Here is an 18,526-nt window from a genome sequence, read left to right as displayed (position 1 = left end):
AGAAGTTTCCAGTGTGCGTGACAACAAACCTGGGCGCTCCTTTCTGCAGCCTTAAGGGACTTTTCTGCCTTAGTCTTAGTTGTTTTTTGGCCAATCATAGACATTAACCTCCTATCGCAGCACGGTTTGCAGGATTTATCAGGGCAGGTTTGGAGTGAGCAGTGCTGAGGGAGGGGGAGAAACTGCCTGCCCCCTTTTTTTTTTTTTTTTTTACAAAAACACAACGTGCGTAAAATGTGAGTTGTGCGCGTTTCCTGCTCCAGTCCACACCAGACCACTGCACACTCTTCATTCTGAAGCCCTGTCATTTAAATACAGTCAACACAATGTTTTTAAACATCCGGTGCCTTTTAGTTTTCTTCTGTTTGTATGTGCAAGAAGGATTATCAGCGGACTATGAGGCGCATCTCGGCACAAACATTCATTTACAGGTAAGTTGTTTTTCTTTAATCACATATTTTATGCAAATTTCTTAAGCACGCCCACAAGACGAGCGTGGCCCAAGTAGCCTTTAAAGCGTACACACAGGAAAAAAGCTTGAATATCAAACACACACACTAACATATTTACCAAATGTATGTCTCTGTTATTAACATTATTTGTAAAATGTTTTAAATATCTTAAATAATCTTGCATTTTGACCAATGCAACGCCCCAAACAGGTTAGAAAAAATTAAGTTTAAGGTCACATTTCTTTAAACAAATAAAATAAATCTTTTCTGAGTGATACTTATATTGAGTCTCCCACCAGTGCTTGGATTATTGGGTAATGTATTGACACAGCAATGACTTGTGTGCAGAATTAACATTGGAGACCAAACCTTGCAAACCCCTGGCCTGCCCTGTGTACAGTGAGAGCATTTATTTCCAGTTCCACTTCCCTTCCATTCATGAATGGCTTTGATTCAGACTATTTTGTCACTAAAATCTTGACCCTGGCCTCCTCACATGGGCAAATGTGGATTGTGGGGATTGCATCAAAAAAGAAGTCATTCTAGGAAAACTATTTGGTTAAATAAAAGATAGCATCATTTAAATGAACTTATTTTTAACACACGGATCATAGATGTCTCTCTGTGTTGCTTTGACTCAATGTGTCATTTCTTTTCTAGAGAATGAAACGACAAAGCAAGCGAACAAAACCGGTGGTGAGTTTCGGCATAAATACTGTCTGAATGCTGGCTATGAAATGGTTATTGAGGTACAAAATGACTATTTAGCCATGGAAGAGTTTTTATCAGGTCTGAGACAATTCTTTTCAAAGTTCAAGTTTTTAGTACATATATACTTGTGCACCACTTCAGCGAGAAGTACAGCTTTCTAAATGTAACTTTAAAGTTAGTTTTAAGGCATCTTCAACCTTTTTTGATGGAGTATCATATGTGCATACTTGTTAATGCACATGTGCACGCACATTCTAATTGTTGTTATTGTATTACTGCTCGTCGGCATGGATACACCAGAACATCATATTGATTCAGCTTGTATCATAGTTCTGAGTTACATGCAATTTTTTTTTCTTAATAAACAAATCAGGTAATAATCTGCATTTATTATTTTTCTTTTTTTTAGACAAAAGTCATAGTCTTAGAGTCTTAGTCTCTGAGTTTGGAAGTATCTCAGAGTTGGAACTAAAAGTAAAAAGTTGCCTGGAAAAAAATACTCATGTAAAGTTTTTGAAAAGTCTGATGCAAAACTTCATCATGAGTGCAGAATCCCTGCACCTACAATAATACCTGTGATCCTTCAAGCTTTCTGGTTTTAATCTATTCTGCTCAACCTATAAAAAGATAGCAGGCTTCATGGATGGGAAACAACTTTTACCGCCTCACGAGATACCTTCAGTAGCTCCACTGTGGTTGGTTTCAGTGAAGAAACTGTGAAGAAATTCCACGGGAACATACAGTAATTCTGTCTGTACAGCTCAAACCGCAGTTTTCCTAAATACCAGCGAGCCAGAGGCCTGATGTGGCTCTCTTCCTCCTGCCTGTCGCCTGGTCCTGCAGTAATGCGGCCAGCCCCGGCCAGATTGGTCTCATCAGGCGCCAGCGGGCCTGGAGTAAACAAGGGGAGCGCTCCGACACCCAGCGGGAGGCTGCTTCGCGTTGTTTCGTTAACTTGTCAAGACTTTGCAGGGGGAAAAAAACCACAATGTGGGGGGGAGGTGGGGGGTAAAAACTAATGTGTGGGGTTTATGATTTGTTTTGCCTCCGTCTCAGTGTGGGGCAACAGGTTCAAGTTGGCATCCATGGTTGTCTGATCGGATTAGTGTCGTCACCTTGCTGTAAATGTGGCGCCTGGGACTCTAATAAGATTCATTGGGGTGGTAAAAGCTGCCAGCCAAGACAAGCTTAGTCCTTCAAAATCATACGCTGTGCTGCTGTGGAATGAAACATGTGCTTTTCTTTCTAAACTAATATCTACTGTGTGTTGTGCCACCAGCTGAAAGTGACAGACTACCATGTGAAGTGTTCGGTGGTGTCACGCTATGCTGTCACCACAGTCCAGAGTTCAGTGTGGAACCAGCTCCCCGTCATCAAGGAAGCCGCTTTTGAGGTGGATCTGCCCTCTTCTGCATTCATCTCCAACTTCACCATGTAAGTCAGATAGTTCAATTAAGTATGCAGTTATTTTACTTCATGCAAGGTTTAATTTAGCATATAATAATAATAATAATAATAATATTTTCAGCACCTTTCAAGACACCTAAGACCCCTGTACAATGCCATTCAAAACATATTAGTAGCACTGAAAACAAACATTTCAACATTTGCAACTGCCCAACAAAGATTCGGATGAATATGCTCGTTTATAAAGGTCCCTTTTTAGATGAGATTTAAAGTGTCCAAGCATTGGATGCTTCTGATATTCGGTGGAAGTGAGTTCCAGAGCTGGGGGGCCGAGTGGCTGATGCCTCGGGACCCCATGGCGGCCATGCTGGTTTGAGGTACAGTGAGGCTGAGAGAGGAGGCTGATGTGAGTGTGCGGCCTGGTGTGTGGGTGTGGAGGAGGTCAGTGAGGTATGAGGGCAGCGAATGTCAGGAGTAGGATTTTGAACTGAATGCATTGTCGAATTGGAAGCCAGTGTGCACTTCTGCAATGTTCTGCCATTTATTTTCCAAACAAAATGTACTCTTAGAAGAAACGAAGAAATGAAGAAAACAATTAAATCCCCAGGTGAAAATCTAATGTTAGGGTAAGAAAAGGGTTGGTTATGACTGAGTTTAGAGTCTGCAGGAAATTAATGCAACGTCCACTGAAGGCAGGAGTGTTTCATTTTCAACTTCTTCCTGTTATCAATAACAGGTTTGGGCACACTTTCTTGTTCAATGTTTTTTTTTTCTTTGCTTGACTGTTTGCATCGTAGAGTCTCACTGAAGGCATCAAAACTATGAATGAACACATATGGAATATGTAGTAATTTACAAAAAACTGTGAAATGACGCAAAACATGTTATAGATTGCTCACAGCATCCTGCAGCAATTTGCCATCCCATCCAGTTTGAGTTGAGTTGGACCCGCACTTATTTTTCAATCGGACAAAGACCTCAAACACACTTCCAGGCTATGTGAGCGCTATTGGACCAAGAAAGAGCGAAGGAGTGCTGCACCAGATTACATGTTCCTAGCAGTCACCTGACCTAAACTCAATTGAGATGGTTTGGGAGGAGATTGACTGCAGTGTAAACATAATTCCATACATGTTCATTCATAATTTTGATGCCTTCAGTGAGAATCTACAATAGAAAAATAGTCATGAAAATAAAGAAAAATCATTGAATAAGATTATGTTTCTAAACTTTTGACTGGTACTGTTTATATCTATATACATACAGTGCTGCACCACACTGTAATCATATTGTATCGTATTACTATATATCTTTGGGCAATAAAAAGTACCGAAGTGTCGTAATAAACTGTACAACAATTTAATACAGTGTATCATATTGTATCTTATGTGCAATCATATGGGATTATAACACTCCATTTTAAATAATCATCCTATATGGTGTTGGAATGGCTTGTTTTGTGTTGACATGTATATCATATCACATCTCTTTGTAATATATTGTATGCTATATCATATCATGTTATACCATCTCATAGACAGCCTTTTAGTTTCCCAAGATAAATGATACAATATTGTTAGGTAAAAACCTGCAAGAATGACAGAAAAGAGACAACCCCAGTATCGAGAGAAATAAAGACACAAAACAAACAGTTTGCTTGTACAAGGGCAGAGAGTGAAGTCACCTGAACGCTCGTTCAGCGATCTGCAAAGTTCCTTCCCTCCGCTGCCCGTTTTTATTCTTAATGTTGAAGTAGGCGGTTACATTCTTATTCCATGATACAACAAAGCAAGGTTAATACTGGTGAGTGTGTGTGTGTGTGTGTGTGTGTGTGTGTGTGTGTGTGTGTGTGTGTGTGTGTGTGTGTGTGTGTGTGTGTGTGTGTGTGTGTGTGTGTGTGTGTGTGTGTGTGTATGCTTCTATGTAAGCTGAAAATGTTGGAATGCTATGGGATAAGATGGTCCTCCAGCCCGAAGGCCAGAGACCTTGAAGACTTCTCAGAGTGGCGCCGTTAAAATATCTTCTCAAAAGTACAAGGTACAATGACTCGTGGCCTGGCAGGTGTAAAGCAGCAAACAGAGACTAATATAGACATGCATGAATCTACGATAACTTCAAGGATACCAATTTCTACTATACTGCCAGTTACTATATATATATTGAAAATTGTACTTTTATTAATCTCTATTGTTTAGTATAGTAGAGAATAATAAAAGTACAATTTTCACTTATCAAATATCACATCATATCTTGTACTGTATTGTACCTCCTATTGGATTTCATCATTATAGTCAGTCTTTTGGTTTCCTTTACCTGACATTTATACAGTATCATGACTAATAATACAGAAATTATTTATAGGTAGAGTTGATTTACAGTTCAATAATTCACCACCGACTGGATCAAACGTGCGTGTGTTGGCAGAGAAATATTATTCCCTGCCTGCAAAAATAACGTTTTTCTAACATGCACTGATAAACTAAAATGAGTAAATGCAATGTTCTCATTGAGGATCCAGAAATATAACTTCAGAGGAATTATGTAAGGAGGTTGGATTCCAATGCAGTGGAGATGCATACTTTGATTACTAGGAGGGTTGGAAACCACTTTCCTTTAAAAATGCTAAATATAAACAAAACAAATAAGTCAACATTGCACTCCAAAAAGCAATCCTGGAGCTGGATTTGGGAGCGGAAGCAGGTCAGGAGGAGGGGGAACCTGAGGGCAGATGAATACCAGGCTTTGTAAATGGTAGCCAGGAAGGTAATAGAGAAAATGACAGGAGTTTGCCCACCCCTCCTTTTTCTCCTGCACACAGTTTGCTAAGGCATCCTGCCAGTTTAGATACGCTACATACACACCTACTTCTGCTGGATGCATGTGTGTCGGCAAAGGTGCATGCAGATTTCTGTAGTATGTGTGAGTTTTGGACCTTTTTACAACCACAATTCTCCGCATTTCTCCTTCACTTATTTTTTTTCATAAATATCTGCACGCACACACGCTGAGAACATATACAAACCTTCGGCCTATCACCAAATACCCAGAGGAAAAAAAACTTGTGGCCTACGTATTGCGTTAGTTCTTTGGCATTTCTGTGTCTGAAACTAAGAGCTCTGTGTTCAGAGCGGAGGTCACTGATGTACAGTCATTCCCTCTCAGCCTGCCACACATATAAATACAAGCACCTCCATTTTCCACTCTGCTCTCTCATGCCATTCTGCTCTGTGTCTCAAACAAGACTCGTTTCAAGCCCACGGGTTTATTTTAGTTAGCCCTTGATGTTTTGGGGTTTGTTTTTTTTGTTTTTTTGCTCTTTGGATATATTTGTTCAAAGAACTTGACCTTAATTTAGCACCTTGTCCCATGACAGCGGTGGCCGCTGGGGTCTAGGAAGTGCACTGTATAGACGGGAGTCCGCTTTAAAGCAGGTTACATGGGGATTTTGTTGGGTGTCGCATATGGCAGCACTCCTCGAACAGCATTGGCCCGGAAGATCTCCCTTCATTAATGCTGTTTTTAGAAGGAAATGACTCCTTTCCGCTATTTCATTGAACTTTTGTTTATGGGAGGAGGAGCGTCTCAGTAATCTTGAAGTCACTCAGCCCTCCTTAAAACAACATGAAACCTTGACATCAGTCTTACTCGAAAGTTTTTCATTCATTCTCAGACCAGTCTGTGTGTTGGTAGTTTAGCTGTTGTTGTTGGCTCTTTTCATCATCATTACTTCAAGATGATGTTTGTTTCAAGAAACAATATAGATAATCAATTGAGTAATTCAGTCATTCGACTGACTCTCATAGTTCTGGCTGCTAGATTCAACATTAGTGCTATCCAAAGCATTTTTTCTGCATAAAAAGATTGTTTACTGCTGTCTGCAGTTTATCTCATCTGTTTTGTTGCTTCTAGTGTCCATCGATTTTACTCCTGAATCTGACATTGAAATTATAGAGCATCCCCCGGTATTGACTCTGTACAAAAACACTTTGTCAATTAGCAGTTATTAGCATTAAATGAACAATGCTGTTAGAATGACCAATGTTTTGGTGGGCTTTTGACTTCTTTTGTGTATGAAAACCGCTGCAGTGCTTTCATTTCTTAAATGTCTGTTTACTGGAGGGAGAGGGTATTGATCATTGATAATCTCGAAGAAATTCCACGCTTCCTGTAACTCGTCTTACCATGAACTAAAGGCCCCGTCAGCTACCGTCTGTATGTCGTAAGCTTATCTCAGCTGTTTTGTTGCTTTTTCTTCTCCAGATCATGGAGCATCTTCCTCCTACCAGCTGAAGCAGCTGAATTTAATGACTGAATCATCATTCAGACTGACCCACACAGTACTAACACAGTATTGTAAAACATTTTCTTTTTACCTTGCTAACAATTGATTACTGTTATTAAACCGACATTTAGAATGGCTGAACTTTCAGTGGCTACCTCTGTTGCAAAGCTGCTGCCTCACTCTGTCCTGTTCACAAGAACATTCCAAAAGCTTTTTCTTTTCCAGTGAATCATTGAAGGAAAGCTCTGTTACTCTCTCTCTCTCTCTCTCTCTCTCTCATTAGTCTTAACAATGTACAGCCTTCGTCGTTAGTGTGACAGAAAATACATTATGGTCGACTTTTAGTAACAGTCACATTAACTTGTATCCAAAGTCCCTGTAAGTAGCATTGGCAATCTTAACTGAACATTACCTTCAATGTGAAGGACCTGTCCACAAGCAGTGGTTGAGGAGTGTGAGTTTGTTTTTAAGCACTGCTTATGGTTGGGACTTTGTTGGGTGAAGCACACGGCGACACTCCCCTGGAGCCGCATCAACCAGCAAGATCCCCCCTTCATTAATACTGTTTTCAGAGGGAAATTACTCTTTTCCACCCACCCTGTTTATGACCTCCACCTCCACTTCACGTGGTCTGAATGCCATACACAAACAAGCGTGATGCTTGTTTCTGAAGCAACTTTGTGGAAATACAAGGAGAAAAATAAAGTCAAATATAGGCAACGAGTCAATGCAGGCCAGGCGTGTTTCTGACTGTAACATAATCTGGCTACTGTGCATCACACAAGAGAGCTACAGTGCTTCTTCTTCCTCCTCTCTCCTCCAACCCATCAGCACCTCCAACAGCAAGGTGTACGTGGCCCAGGTGAAGGAAAGGGCGGCTGCCAGGAAAATTTACGATGCCGCGAAGAAGCAAGGAAAAACAGCCGGACTCGTCGCCACCAAGTCAGTCTTCTGACAAATATGGACGTTTGGAAACATTTCAGTTGCTACTGATTGTGCCCTTCCACGTTTGTTACGTGTTGGCATACTTTCCAACACTAATTCATACAATTCGCTGTTGCAGAGAAAGGGAGATCGAGAAGTTTCGCGTGGCAGTCAGCGTGCCGTCCGGAGCTCGGATGTCCTTCCTCCTGACCTACGAGGAGCTGTTACCTCGCCGGCTCGGCCGCTACGAGCTCAGCTTGGGCCTGAGGCCTGGACAACTGGTGCAGAACCTCACGTTGGATGTTAGCATAACAGAGAGGACGGGCATCAGTTTTATTAAGGTCTTTCCTCTCAAGACAAGTCGACTGCTCTCCAACACTGCTCAAGGTAAAATGCCTCTGCTGAGATGTACAGTATGTCCCAACGCTGCTTCAGTTTTGGTGCCTTCATCCCGTCACATGCAAACACAGTGATCTGGTCCTCTATTGTTCTCATAATAATGAATTTAATATCTATGATGCTCGATTAGCATATATCTATAGGTCTTCTTTTGCAGTGTGAAATGGTGGTTGTCAACTCAGATTTGAATGTATTATCACTACCTAAAGTTAATGAGTGTCAGTGGAATCTGTGTCGGAACCTCAGGCACAGCCCAGTGTAACCATTCTTCAGCAAAACTCTCAGTTTGCATGTTCTTAAAAATGAGGCATCATTCTGAACTATTTCACCATTGTATAAAGAACACACTAAGGGAGACCATTAGTACTGATGCAAGGAACTAGCTAGCTTTCCATTCACAGTACCTCAGAAAGTATCTTAACTACATTTAATATTCACATACTCCTTAGCATTTAACTGCAGTATTTTAAGCTGAAATTGTTTACATTTTCCCAAAATGGAGCCAAACACACAAACATTTTTGTTTTACATTTTTTTTACAGTTTTGTTTCAGTGCTACTGTTTATACTCAACTTATGCTGGTTCAATGTTGAAATATGGTTCAGCACTGCTCAAATTTGACAAGCTGTGGTTTTGTTTCCACTTTTTGTGTGAAACAGTGTGAAAAAATGTTCCCTTAAACATTTATTGAGGATTAATCAGCCGTTTGGCAATTACGGATTGTACAATGAAGAACCTCTTGGTCCAGATTTAAACTGATCTGGAGCAAAATATGAAAGCATGAAATATGAAGAGTATTTAAGAAAGTTACTCGTTCCTGTATTAATGTGTTAATATTAGTATAGCAGACAAACAATTTTTACTGCGTATGCCACCACTGTATTATTATTGATCCCTTCATAGATTTAACCACATCACACTTTCCAACAGGAGATGCAGATGCCCCATCATCCACTCGTGTTGAGCGGAGCTCTACCTGTGCTCAAATCCACTACAGCCCAACTCTGCAGCAGCAGAGCAGTATCTCCTCCAAGGGCCTCAATGCAGACTTCATTGTGCAGTACGACGTAGACCTCAGAGACCTAATCGGAGATGTTCAGGTCAGCAACATCTGCTCAGTTTGACCTTTTTCTTTAAATTACAGCATCTGCCTTCACCTTTTTTCTATTCTCCCTTCTGTCAGGTCTATGATGGCTACTTTGTGCATTACTTTGCACCCAGAGGTCTTCCCGTGGTTCCTAAGGATGTCATATTTGTAATCGATGTCAGTGGCTCAATGATTGGCACCAAGATAAAGCAGGTAAAGTGGATAAAGACCCTGAACTCCTGACAGCTTGAACGACCTTCAAGTTTTAAATGCAAAATGTCTCTTGAGGTGAGTTTTCAGTTAATAATTAGGAGGATTTCTGTCAGTAGACCAAGCAGGCCATGAACACCATCCTCGGAGACCTTAGAGAAGGAGACCACTTCAACATCATCACCTTCTCAGACAAGGTTCATACTTGGAAGAAAGGTCGGACGGTGCGGGCAACTCGGCAGAACGTACGAGACGCCAAAGAGTTTGTCAAGAGGATTATTGCTGAAGGATGTGAGTAGAGGTTTAACATTATCTTATTATTATGAGTTGTTACACTGGCAAATTTACCCCAATTTGCCAGAGTGCTTTACACAGTACATAAAGGGATAACTAGTACAATGCTTTATAATAATCAGGAGTTATCTAAAAATATCTTTACGTCCATTAAAACATAATTAATTGCAGCCTGCATGCAGAATAACAAATTAAAAGAACTAAAACAGGACTAAAAGCACAGCTGTACAATACAAAAAAAATACAAATACATAAAATTACAAATGTATAACAATACAAACAGGTGGAAAAGGAGTTTATCAAATATCTACAATGACAGAAAAACATACATGTTGACCGAAAGACTGTAGCACCTTGTTGTGTTCACATCTTAGCCATGAGTGACTGTTTAAAACAAACAGTAACAGCTTAGAAGTTTTTTCTAAAACAAAGCCAATGGTGAAAGTGAAGCGCAGGAGAAACATGCTCACATCTGGGAGTGTCCATTAAAAAGTGAGGGAACGCATTTTGAACAAGTTGTAGGTGTGAGAATAGCGTGACGCTAAGCTGGTGAAGTTGTAAATCGTCTTTTCTATATCATCCGGATTCAGGAAGGGCAAGTTGGAAACAGAGTGAATTTGTTTATCAAATTTTAAGGTGATGTGAAAGGTTACTCCTAATTATTTTTGATTTGTTTCAGGGACCAACATCAATGCAGCTCTGCTGTCAGCTGCTCAGCTTGTGAACCCTCCGGCCTCCGGCCGCCTCTCGTCCCATCGTGTCCCTCTCGTAATTTTCCTCACAGATGGAGAGGCAACCATCGGCATAACGTCCGGTGACACCATCCTCAGCAACGCCAAGAAGTCTCTAGGCTCAGCCTCTCTGTTCGGCCTTGCTTTTGGAGATGATGCAGATTTCCTTCTTCTTAAGCGCCTGGCTCTGGATAACCGAGGTGTGGCCAGGATGGTGTATGAGGATGCGGACGCAGCATTACAGCTGAAGGGCTTCTATGATGAAGTAGCTAGCCCCTTGCTATCAGACGTCCAGCTTTCTTATTTGGATGATCAAGCGTTTGACATCACCCGATCTCTTTTCCCCAATTACTTCCAAGGATCAGAGTTGGTTGTGACTGGGAAAGTCAAACCGGGTGTCAAAGATTTCAAGGTTTCAATGTCAGCTACTGACTCAAAGCAGCGCATGAAGCTGGAGAATGATGTGCTGACTTCCCATGCAAGGGGAAATGGGAGTGTAGACTCGCTCAGCTGTTCAGGAAATTTAGAAGGGATCTCCAACTTTGTGCACCGACTCTGGGCATACTTTACTATCAAAGAGCTGCTTCTGGCTAAACTGAATGCCTCTGACCCAGCAACTCAAAGGTTACTAGCAGACAAAGCTACTAATCTCTCCCTCAAATACAACTTTGTAACACCAGTCACCTCTTTAGTTGTAGTCAAGCCGGATGCAGATGAGGCAGCTCAAACTCTGAATACTGCAAAACCTCCCACTGCTACCACCACAGCATCAACAGTAACCACCACTAAAGTGTCAGCCAGCAAAAAGTCTAGTCCCACATCCAACCCCAGGCCCAACAAGGCAAAACCAGAACCACCACAGCCCCCTCCAAACAAACAGCAACCAAAAAAACCCTCACCGCCAACACCTATTGCAAAAACTGTGGTTTCTCCATCCAAGAAAACAGCTCCAACCACAAGCCCCCCCTCAGTTAGAACTGCCCCAGCACCTTTTGTTGGTAAAAAGCCAACTCCTTCCCAAAACTCTTCTAAACCTGCTTCTCCTCCTCCCGTTGTAAAGATTTCCACTTCTCTGCTAAACGCACTAAAAACAGCATCTCCCCCTGCACCTGGAAGAGTGTCCACACCTCTGCCCATGAAAGCGACCACTCCCCCGACAACCACCACAACACCTACACTGACCACCAGTACTTCGGCACCCCTCACCTCACTCAGAACTGAACCCACCGCAGTGAAGACAGCTCTCCCACCTGCTGCCAAAGTCACCGGGAGGCCCCTACTGGCAGAGAACAGCACCGGCTCTGCTCCAGATGTTCACCAGCCTGCAGCCACCACCGCCCACCCCGGGCTCACGTCCACCTCTCCCACCCCCGCCCCGGCTCCCGCCGTGCAGACCAACACCAGCACAAGCACAGACGCCGACCCAGAGCTGGGCTTCGCCACCCTGGTGTCTGCCACATTTGCCCCCATGCCTGGTGTGACTGATGGGCCTCGGCTATGGGAGGCAGCAGGGCTCCTGGGTGAGTGGTCACCTCACAGTTCATTCAGTAAAAAGCTTATTTTTTTCAGAGACTGAGTTAGATATTGAATGTTATTGTGCTTTGAACATTTTCTCTTTCGCCACTAGATGTCTCTACTTCCATTCAGATTCAAAGAAAAGGTAGGACTGAGTTTCTGTTGTGTATTTAATTTGGTATTTAAAAAACTGTGATGAGACAAAGAGTCACATCAGAAAAATCCTAACAATACTCTGAAACTTCACCATCTACTACTTTACATCAATCCTATTTGCTTGATCGTTGGTGAATCCGCTTAATTCTTCATTATGGTTGTGGGTGATAGATTATACTTGTGGCAGGACTTACATTTAGTGTAAAAACCAGCTAATTGTGCTACAAGTTGCTATTGACTTGCTGTATGTTGACCCATGTAAAAAGGAACACCCAAATAGAAACTCCTTTTATTTTTCCATCTACATGTTACATTGTGTACATGGAATAACCTCAGTGCTAATAGTATTTTAATGCTTTAAATAATTGAGTTGGAGCTAAAATTGCATATCAGAAGCACACTTCTTGGCAACTCGAAACTCAAAAATGTGGAAAAATGACTAAGTAATCCAGGTCAAATGTTTATGTGAAAATATTTAACAGTTTTGTGGTTCTTTTGATAAAATATCTTTATTAAAAATATAATCAGATTTGGAGCTGATGACTTCATAGAAATGTTTGTTATCATTTGAAATAACAAAGAATGCATATTTCCTGTATAAAAAACAATAGGGTTTCCGACCCTCTGATTTGTTTTTATTTTAATATCGTACGAGTTGCTGCAAGATATGAGGTCATTTAAAAAAAAACATCAGCTATTAGTTTTGAAATTTAATTATTCTGCCAATAAATTTCTGTTTTGAAATGTTTTGAAACAGCTGAGGTTGTCAAAGTCACATTTCTTAGGAAAGCGCTCAACCAGTGTTTGGCTTCACAATAATTTTTCAATATGTCAAAGATCACCAAAGAAGTCTGGCATTTCATTGAGGTCCAAGAAGAAAATGGTTAGAATCACAACAGTGAAACATAAAATTAAATAGCAACAAACTTTCAGGTGGCATGATAGCAGACATAGAAACTAATCATTAATCACGTTTTTTGTTTTTTTTCATTAGATATTGACCTGGTGAAAGGTGAGTTAACACTGTTTTTACTAATCATCTATCGTATTCTATGTTCTCTCCTGAAATCATAGCACCATTCTGAGTAACAATGGTTTTGAAATCGGTTTTCTTCGGTAATTTTCATTTCTTTAGACTATGATGCGACGTATGACTATGACTACGACCTCAACTTTGATGCCTGTGAGTTTCCAATGTTAAATAAGAGGAAATACTTCACTTCACTTATTTCTTAAACTTCAGGACCTTCTTCTTGAATGCATATCTGACTTATTTTCAGGGGACGATACTGCAGACACTGGGTCCTTTGGTAAGTATTCAGTGGACAGCGAGACTAAAACATTACATAATTTACTCTAGGTACGCAGTTTGCAATACATATTTAGTCCTGTCATTGTTTCAGTGCTTGGGAGTGAGGCGGATTGTCCTTTAGTTGAATGTCTTGTGCTTTTAGAGCCTTCGTCGAGACTGAGCACCATCAGAGTCTTCTCCTCATCAGGTCAAGAGTCAGATTTGAATTTATTTTGCTTGCAATAATGCCCTCAGAATCATTCAAGTCATTTTTATGTGACTCTGACATTATCTGTTGTAGTTGATGGAGATCCTCATTTTGTGGTCCAACTCCCAAAGCTGCAGCAGAGCCTGTGTTTCACTGTGGATGGAAAAGCTAATGACGTGCTCAGACTGCTGGAAGACCCGGACAGAGGTGCAGCAGAGCTGTAACATCCTAAAATTAACGTTACATACCGTTTTGGTGCTGATATATATGTCTGTTGTTCACCAAGGTATCATCGTGGATGGGCGTCTAATGGGGGCACCATCTAAACAGGGCGTAGAAGACCGGTCCCGGACTTACTTTGACGAGCTCACCATCTCTGCGGCCACGGGCCTCTCTGGTGACATTATGATCACGCTGTCACTAGACACTGTGGTGGTGGAAGGGGAGGCGAGAGAAACCCTCCCCATCAACCAGCAGGGATCGGTGACTCGACAGGGTGTGACGGTGACAGTGGACCACCATCGAAGCTGCTGGATCGAGCTGGCCAAGGGCGTGCGATTCCTGGTCCTGTTTCACTACTATAAACACCCCAGCTACCTACAGATGGCCCACCTGGGTTTTTATATCACAGATGGACGAGGGCTTTCTGCCACAACCCAAGGCCTACTTGGTGAGTACACACAAGGTTTGAAAGCGAATGCTTTTCTCTGTCACTGTGCCCTCAGCTTAACTTGGATTTCAGTGCAAATGCATTCGTCAAGTTGAATTGCTACTCAATTACTTCCATCAATGGCAGGGTGGCAACTATGGTCTTGGTCACTGCTTCTGTTGAACTATCGCTCATTTTATCTTGAGTGTTTGTTAAGCAAGGAAAACTATGTTTTCTAAACCTTTTTATGGTATCATTATAGTATTGTTGTTACAGTTACACCCACTTTGAAATGCTGCACTTGAAATGACTCCAATAACAATTATAAATGTAACTGCCATGGCAAAATGTAATTGTTCACTTCAAGCCAATTTAATATAACAGTTACATTTAAGTCATGTAATGTTTAGAATAGCAGCTCACATCAATACATTAAAAAAAAGTTTTAATAATGACTGACCATTAAGTGGCACATCAAGCATGAGTATCCTTGTTCTCGTTGCAAAGATTGAGTAGCTCGATTAGTTTCAGTTTTAATGCATATTTTCAGCATATGTTTATAGGGTCATTCAATGAATCTCTCATTTTATCATAATAATATACATCTCTTAATAAATGCAAGTTTGTAGACAAATAAAATGCTTCAATAAACAAATGCTAATCTGATTTGATTTTCTCAAAAGACCAGATTTACAAGTGTGTAGAAAACGGAGTTTTCTGCTGCAAATTCAAAAATTTTTAGTCATTCTTTTTTATGTTGCTTTTTCTTTCTTTCTTTTTGACAACTTTGGATAATTATGAGTCGTTTGACAAGTCAAACAATGTTTTAAAAGTGTGACTTATAGTAAGGAAAAAACAATACCGGTAAATGCAAAATGCAGGTCCTTTTTTCAATTTGCATTGGCAGCATGATTATCTAGCATTTGTACAAATGATGTTATGTGTGGGCCAATCAAAGCCTTTTCTGTGTGTCTCATGCTCAATTTTATGATATGGAAAATGCAAACCACATTATCTCAGAGGTTGCGCATGTGACATGCTGTGGCTCAATGGTAACACTTTGGCTTAAAAATTTGAGCGATCATCAGATATTAAAAGACTTTTTGTTTGCATATGTTTTTTTTAAGTTATGTGATCCAGGGCTGTTAAACCCTTCTGGCATTTCCACATGATCAAATCTGGCCATCATTGGGGAGAAGGAAAAAAAGGCTTCCGCTCTCATTCTGATTTAGTCGTTAAATCCAGATCACTGTTGTTCTTTCAGGTCAGTTTCAACACGCTGACATGAGCGTGTCGGTGGTGACGGACCATCTGGACAGAGGGGCTGAGCGAGGACACAAGGAGGAGATTTTAGCCAGTGGGGTCCTGCGGTGGGGATCAGAGCACATGCGGGTCAACTTGCAGGACAAGACGCTGAAAGACTCGTTCCGGAAACGTCACCTGGGGAAATGCTGGGTGGTGCCCAAGGCAGAGATAGAGAGACTACTGGGTCATCCATACGAGAGCTACGTGGTGAATCATGTGTAATTCAAGCTGAGTCAGCTCCACCTTGCTGTGCCTGTCTCCCTGCGAAACAGCTCAGGTCACAACAGTGGTGAAAGTCATGGTTATATCGAACAAAGGATGAACCAAAAACTGTGGGGGGAAAAAAAACCATCACACAGTGGCTGAAGGACATTTTCTAAGGAGTTCAGGTGTGGTTATGGGAGGAAGGAGGAGGAGGGTGTGACCGCTGCGAACAAAACAAACAGTTGCATGTGAGAGAATAATGAGGATTTACAGTTGCACGGATATAGTGAAAGACTGAATGCCGCTTTGGGCCTTTTCTCCATTTGAACTGCATTCAAACTCTGTGTTCTGTATCTATGACAAGAGACGCAATGTTCTCCCAGTCGCATGACGTCCATTTGTGCTGCAGCACTTTGCGTTTGCTCCGAAATGTCTCACAATGACTTAAGTTATCAGATCAAGGAGAGATTCTTTTTAGTCAAAGCCAGCTTTGTCTCTTGGTATCATTCTGTAAGTTGTATTTTTAGTACGAGTGTATATAAAATATTATTGTGTACTTGCAGTGTGAGATTTGTGATGAAAGTTGGGGGGGTGGTTAAAAGAATGTGAAAATAATATAAATCTTTGTATATTAAAACAAAAAGCTTTATAATACCATGTTTTAGTCAAACATAAAGTGATAAAATACCATGAGTCAATAAATAGTTTAAGGGCATCTGGGTTCTTGCTATCCAGCCATGGATTTCCTCCATGTCATCTGGTTTCCTCCCACGGTCCAAAAACCTGAGTTTGATGCTAATTGACATCCTTATGTTCCATATAGGCGTGAATGTGTCTTTGGACATTTGACCATTGCATTCACCCATATTCATCTGGGATCATCTCCAGCCCCCTGAAGACCCTGAGTTGGGTAAAGCGCAACGGGAGATGGATGAAATATTTTTATTTGCTGTGTTCTGTCCAGTCTGTTGGTGAGATTACGTTCATCACTAATCAGGAGAGGTAAATCTTGTCACTCCTTGGGCAAACATTATTAAACAGAATGGATAATGCATAGATCAGCTGGGACAGCTGTGTAAACCACCATGTGTGTTTCGTTGTAATCACACAAGTAACTCACCCATTTGAAATGTCAATGAATCCTCAAAAAGAGACACAAATCAGGGATTTTCCATGTGCTTTTTTTAATTTTTCTATTATTTCATTCATAGTTTAATTCATTTTATTTGTTACACAAGACGTTAGGCATTTTTCACATACTAGTGATCAAACAAGGACAGTAAGTTTTCTACTACTCAGCCTGAACTATTTCTTCTTGTCAATTTCAAGGGATATTGTCAATAGTGGTTTTCAAAGGCCATACTGGATGGAAATTAAAACAGTACAACCACACATGAGGCTTTTGTTTTCAATAAATAAAAATAAAAGAGAGGGACAGTGTCGGATGTGGAAGCAGGGGTTATAAAGGGGGTGGCAGGGTGGGGTCGGGGTAAAAGGATTCAAAACAGTATTCCAGTTTTAATCCAATAACATGTTTTCCAGAATGAAAAGACCACACACGATGTCGGAACGATGCACAGTGTGGACGCACAGCTGCTGCTCTCCATTTATCCAGACCTGCTTATTTAGGAATGCTAATGAGTCATAATTAATATGCAACACTGGAATGATCACAAAAGAAGGTAAACACATGACACTGCAAATAAAACAAAAAACAAACAAATATGTGTGCATCGCTTTCAAAAGTCCGCTTCTTCATGAGAACATAAACATAGTAGCGTAGCATATTCAGCATGTAGACGCAAACTTTCCCACAAAACGTCGGCGAAATTCAAATAAATAAGAGCATAAGACACATCGAAACCCCAAACACAAGATAACCTTTGTTTAGAGTTGTTAATAGAGTCAGGGTGGGTGGAGTGAAGAGGTTAAAAAAAAAAAAAACCTAACTGTTCCTAATCTGTTTTTGAGACGTGCCACAGATCGATCCAGCTGCAGAAATATGAGAACAACAGCGAGCCTGATTTGTTTAATAGTCAACAGTGGTAGTACTCAATCAGCTCCGCAGAGCAACGCGAACCACCATTAATGTAGTCAGCAATGCTTTGCCAATAACAGAAAACACCATTTTGGCACAAGACTGACCCTGCGACTAGCTACTATTCAAAACAAATCAGCATTTTTATTTTCCAACATTTCAGATGAATAATGAATTATAATTAAGGCTACAATCAAATAAAAGTATCTGGATTCATTCTCATGAGGCGGCACTTGTAACCGTGACGTCTTTCTTTCAATATGCTACAAATTCTTTTGTAAATAAAAGTTTATGTGAGTTGCCTACATTTAATTTTTTTCATACCATCTACTTCTCATCTTTTCCAGCAGGTTTAGTCTCAAGGGTAACGGACTCTCCTTCAATGACAAACACAAGGGTTGAAACAACCAAGACACAATCGAGCACTTCCACTGATGAGCTGAAATTTCAGTCTTCACTCTTTTCACGCAAAAGTGAAACCTTCCAAAACTTTATAAGTCCACAGCAATCCCACCCTCAGCATACATTCTTTTCTCTTTCTTCCCTCACACTTCTGCACAGGTTCTCCTTCACTCCTCTCACATGGTACAAATACCCCACAGGAAGCATTGCTTGACACCTCCCTGCCTCTTTAACTCGCAACAGCACCTTTTATTTCAACTT

The 18,526-nt window shown here is 40.9% G+C and overlaps 1 protein-coding gene across 2 annotated transcripts; it reads left to right on the top strand.

Moving 5' to 3' along the window:
* Positions 1-313: 313 nt before the first annotated feature.
* Positions 314-16,548, top strand: itih6 (inter-alpha-trypsin inhibitor heavy chain family member 6). 2 transcript variants are annotated; one of them, XM_080497348.1, is made up of 17 exons: positions 314-431; positions 1,113-1,148; positions 2,443-2,597; positions 7,684-7,794; positions 7,916-8,163; positions 9,106-9,275; positions 9,359-9,475; positions 9,592-9,763; positions 10,446-12,017; positions 12,125-12,157; positions 13,163-13,180; positions 13,304-13,351; positions 13,449-13,478; positions 13,623-13,667; positions 13,761-13,874; positions 13,954-14,337; positions 15,581-16,548. In XM_080497348.1, the coding sequence occupies exons 1-17, from the start codon at positions 327-329 to the stop codon at positions 15,841-15,843; spliced, it is 3,621 nt and encodes a 1,206-aa protein (XP_080353474.1). In that variant the 5' UTR covers positions 314-326; the 3' UTR covers positions 15,844-16,548. The 2 variants fall into 2 exon arrangements, with proteins under 2 accessions (XP_080353474.1, XP_080353473.1); XM_080497347.1 differs by having other exon boundaries at positions 13,572-13,667.
* The last annotated feature ends 1,978 nt before the right edge of the window (positions 16,549-18,526 follow it).

The sequence above is a fragment of the Blennius ocellaris genome (assembly GCF_963422515.1).
Source record: "Blennius ocellaris genome assembly, chromosome: 5".
NCBI lineage: Eukaryota > Metazoa > Chordata > Actinopteri > Blenniiformes > Blenniidae > Blennius > Blennius ocellaris.
This window is presented reverse-complemented; position numbering and strand designations above follow the sequence as displayed.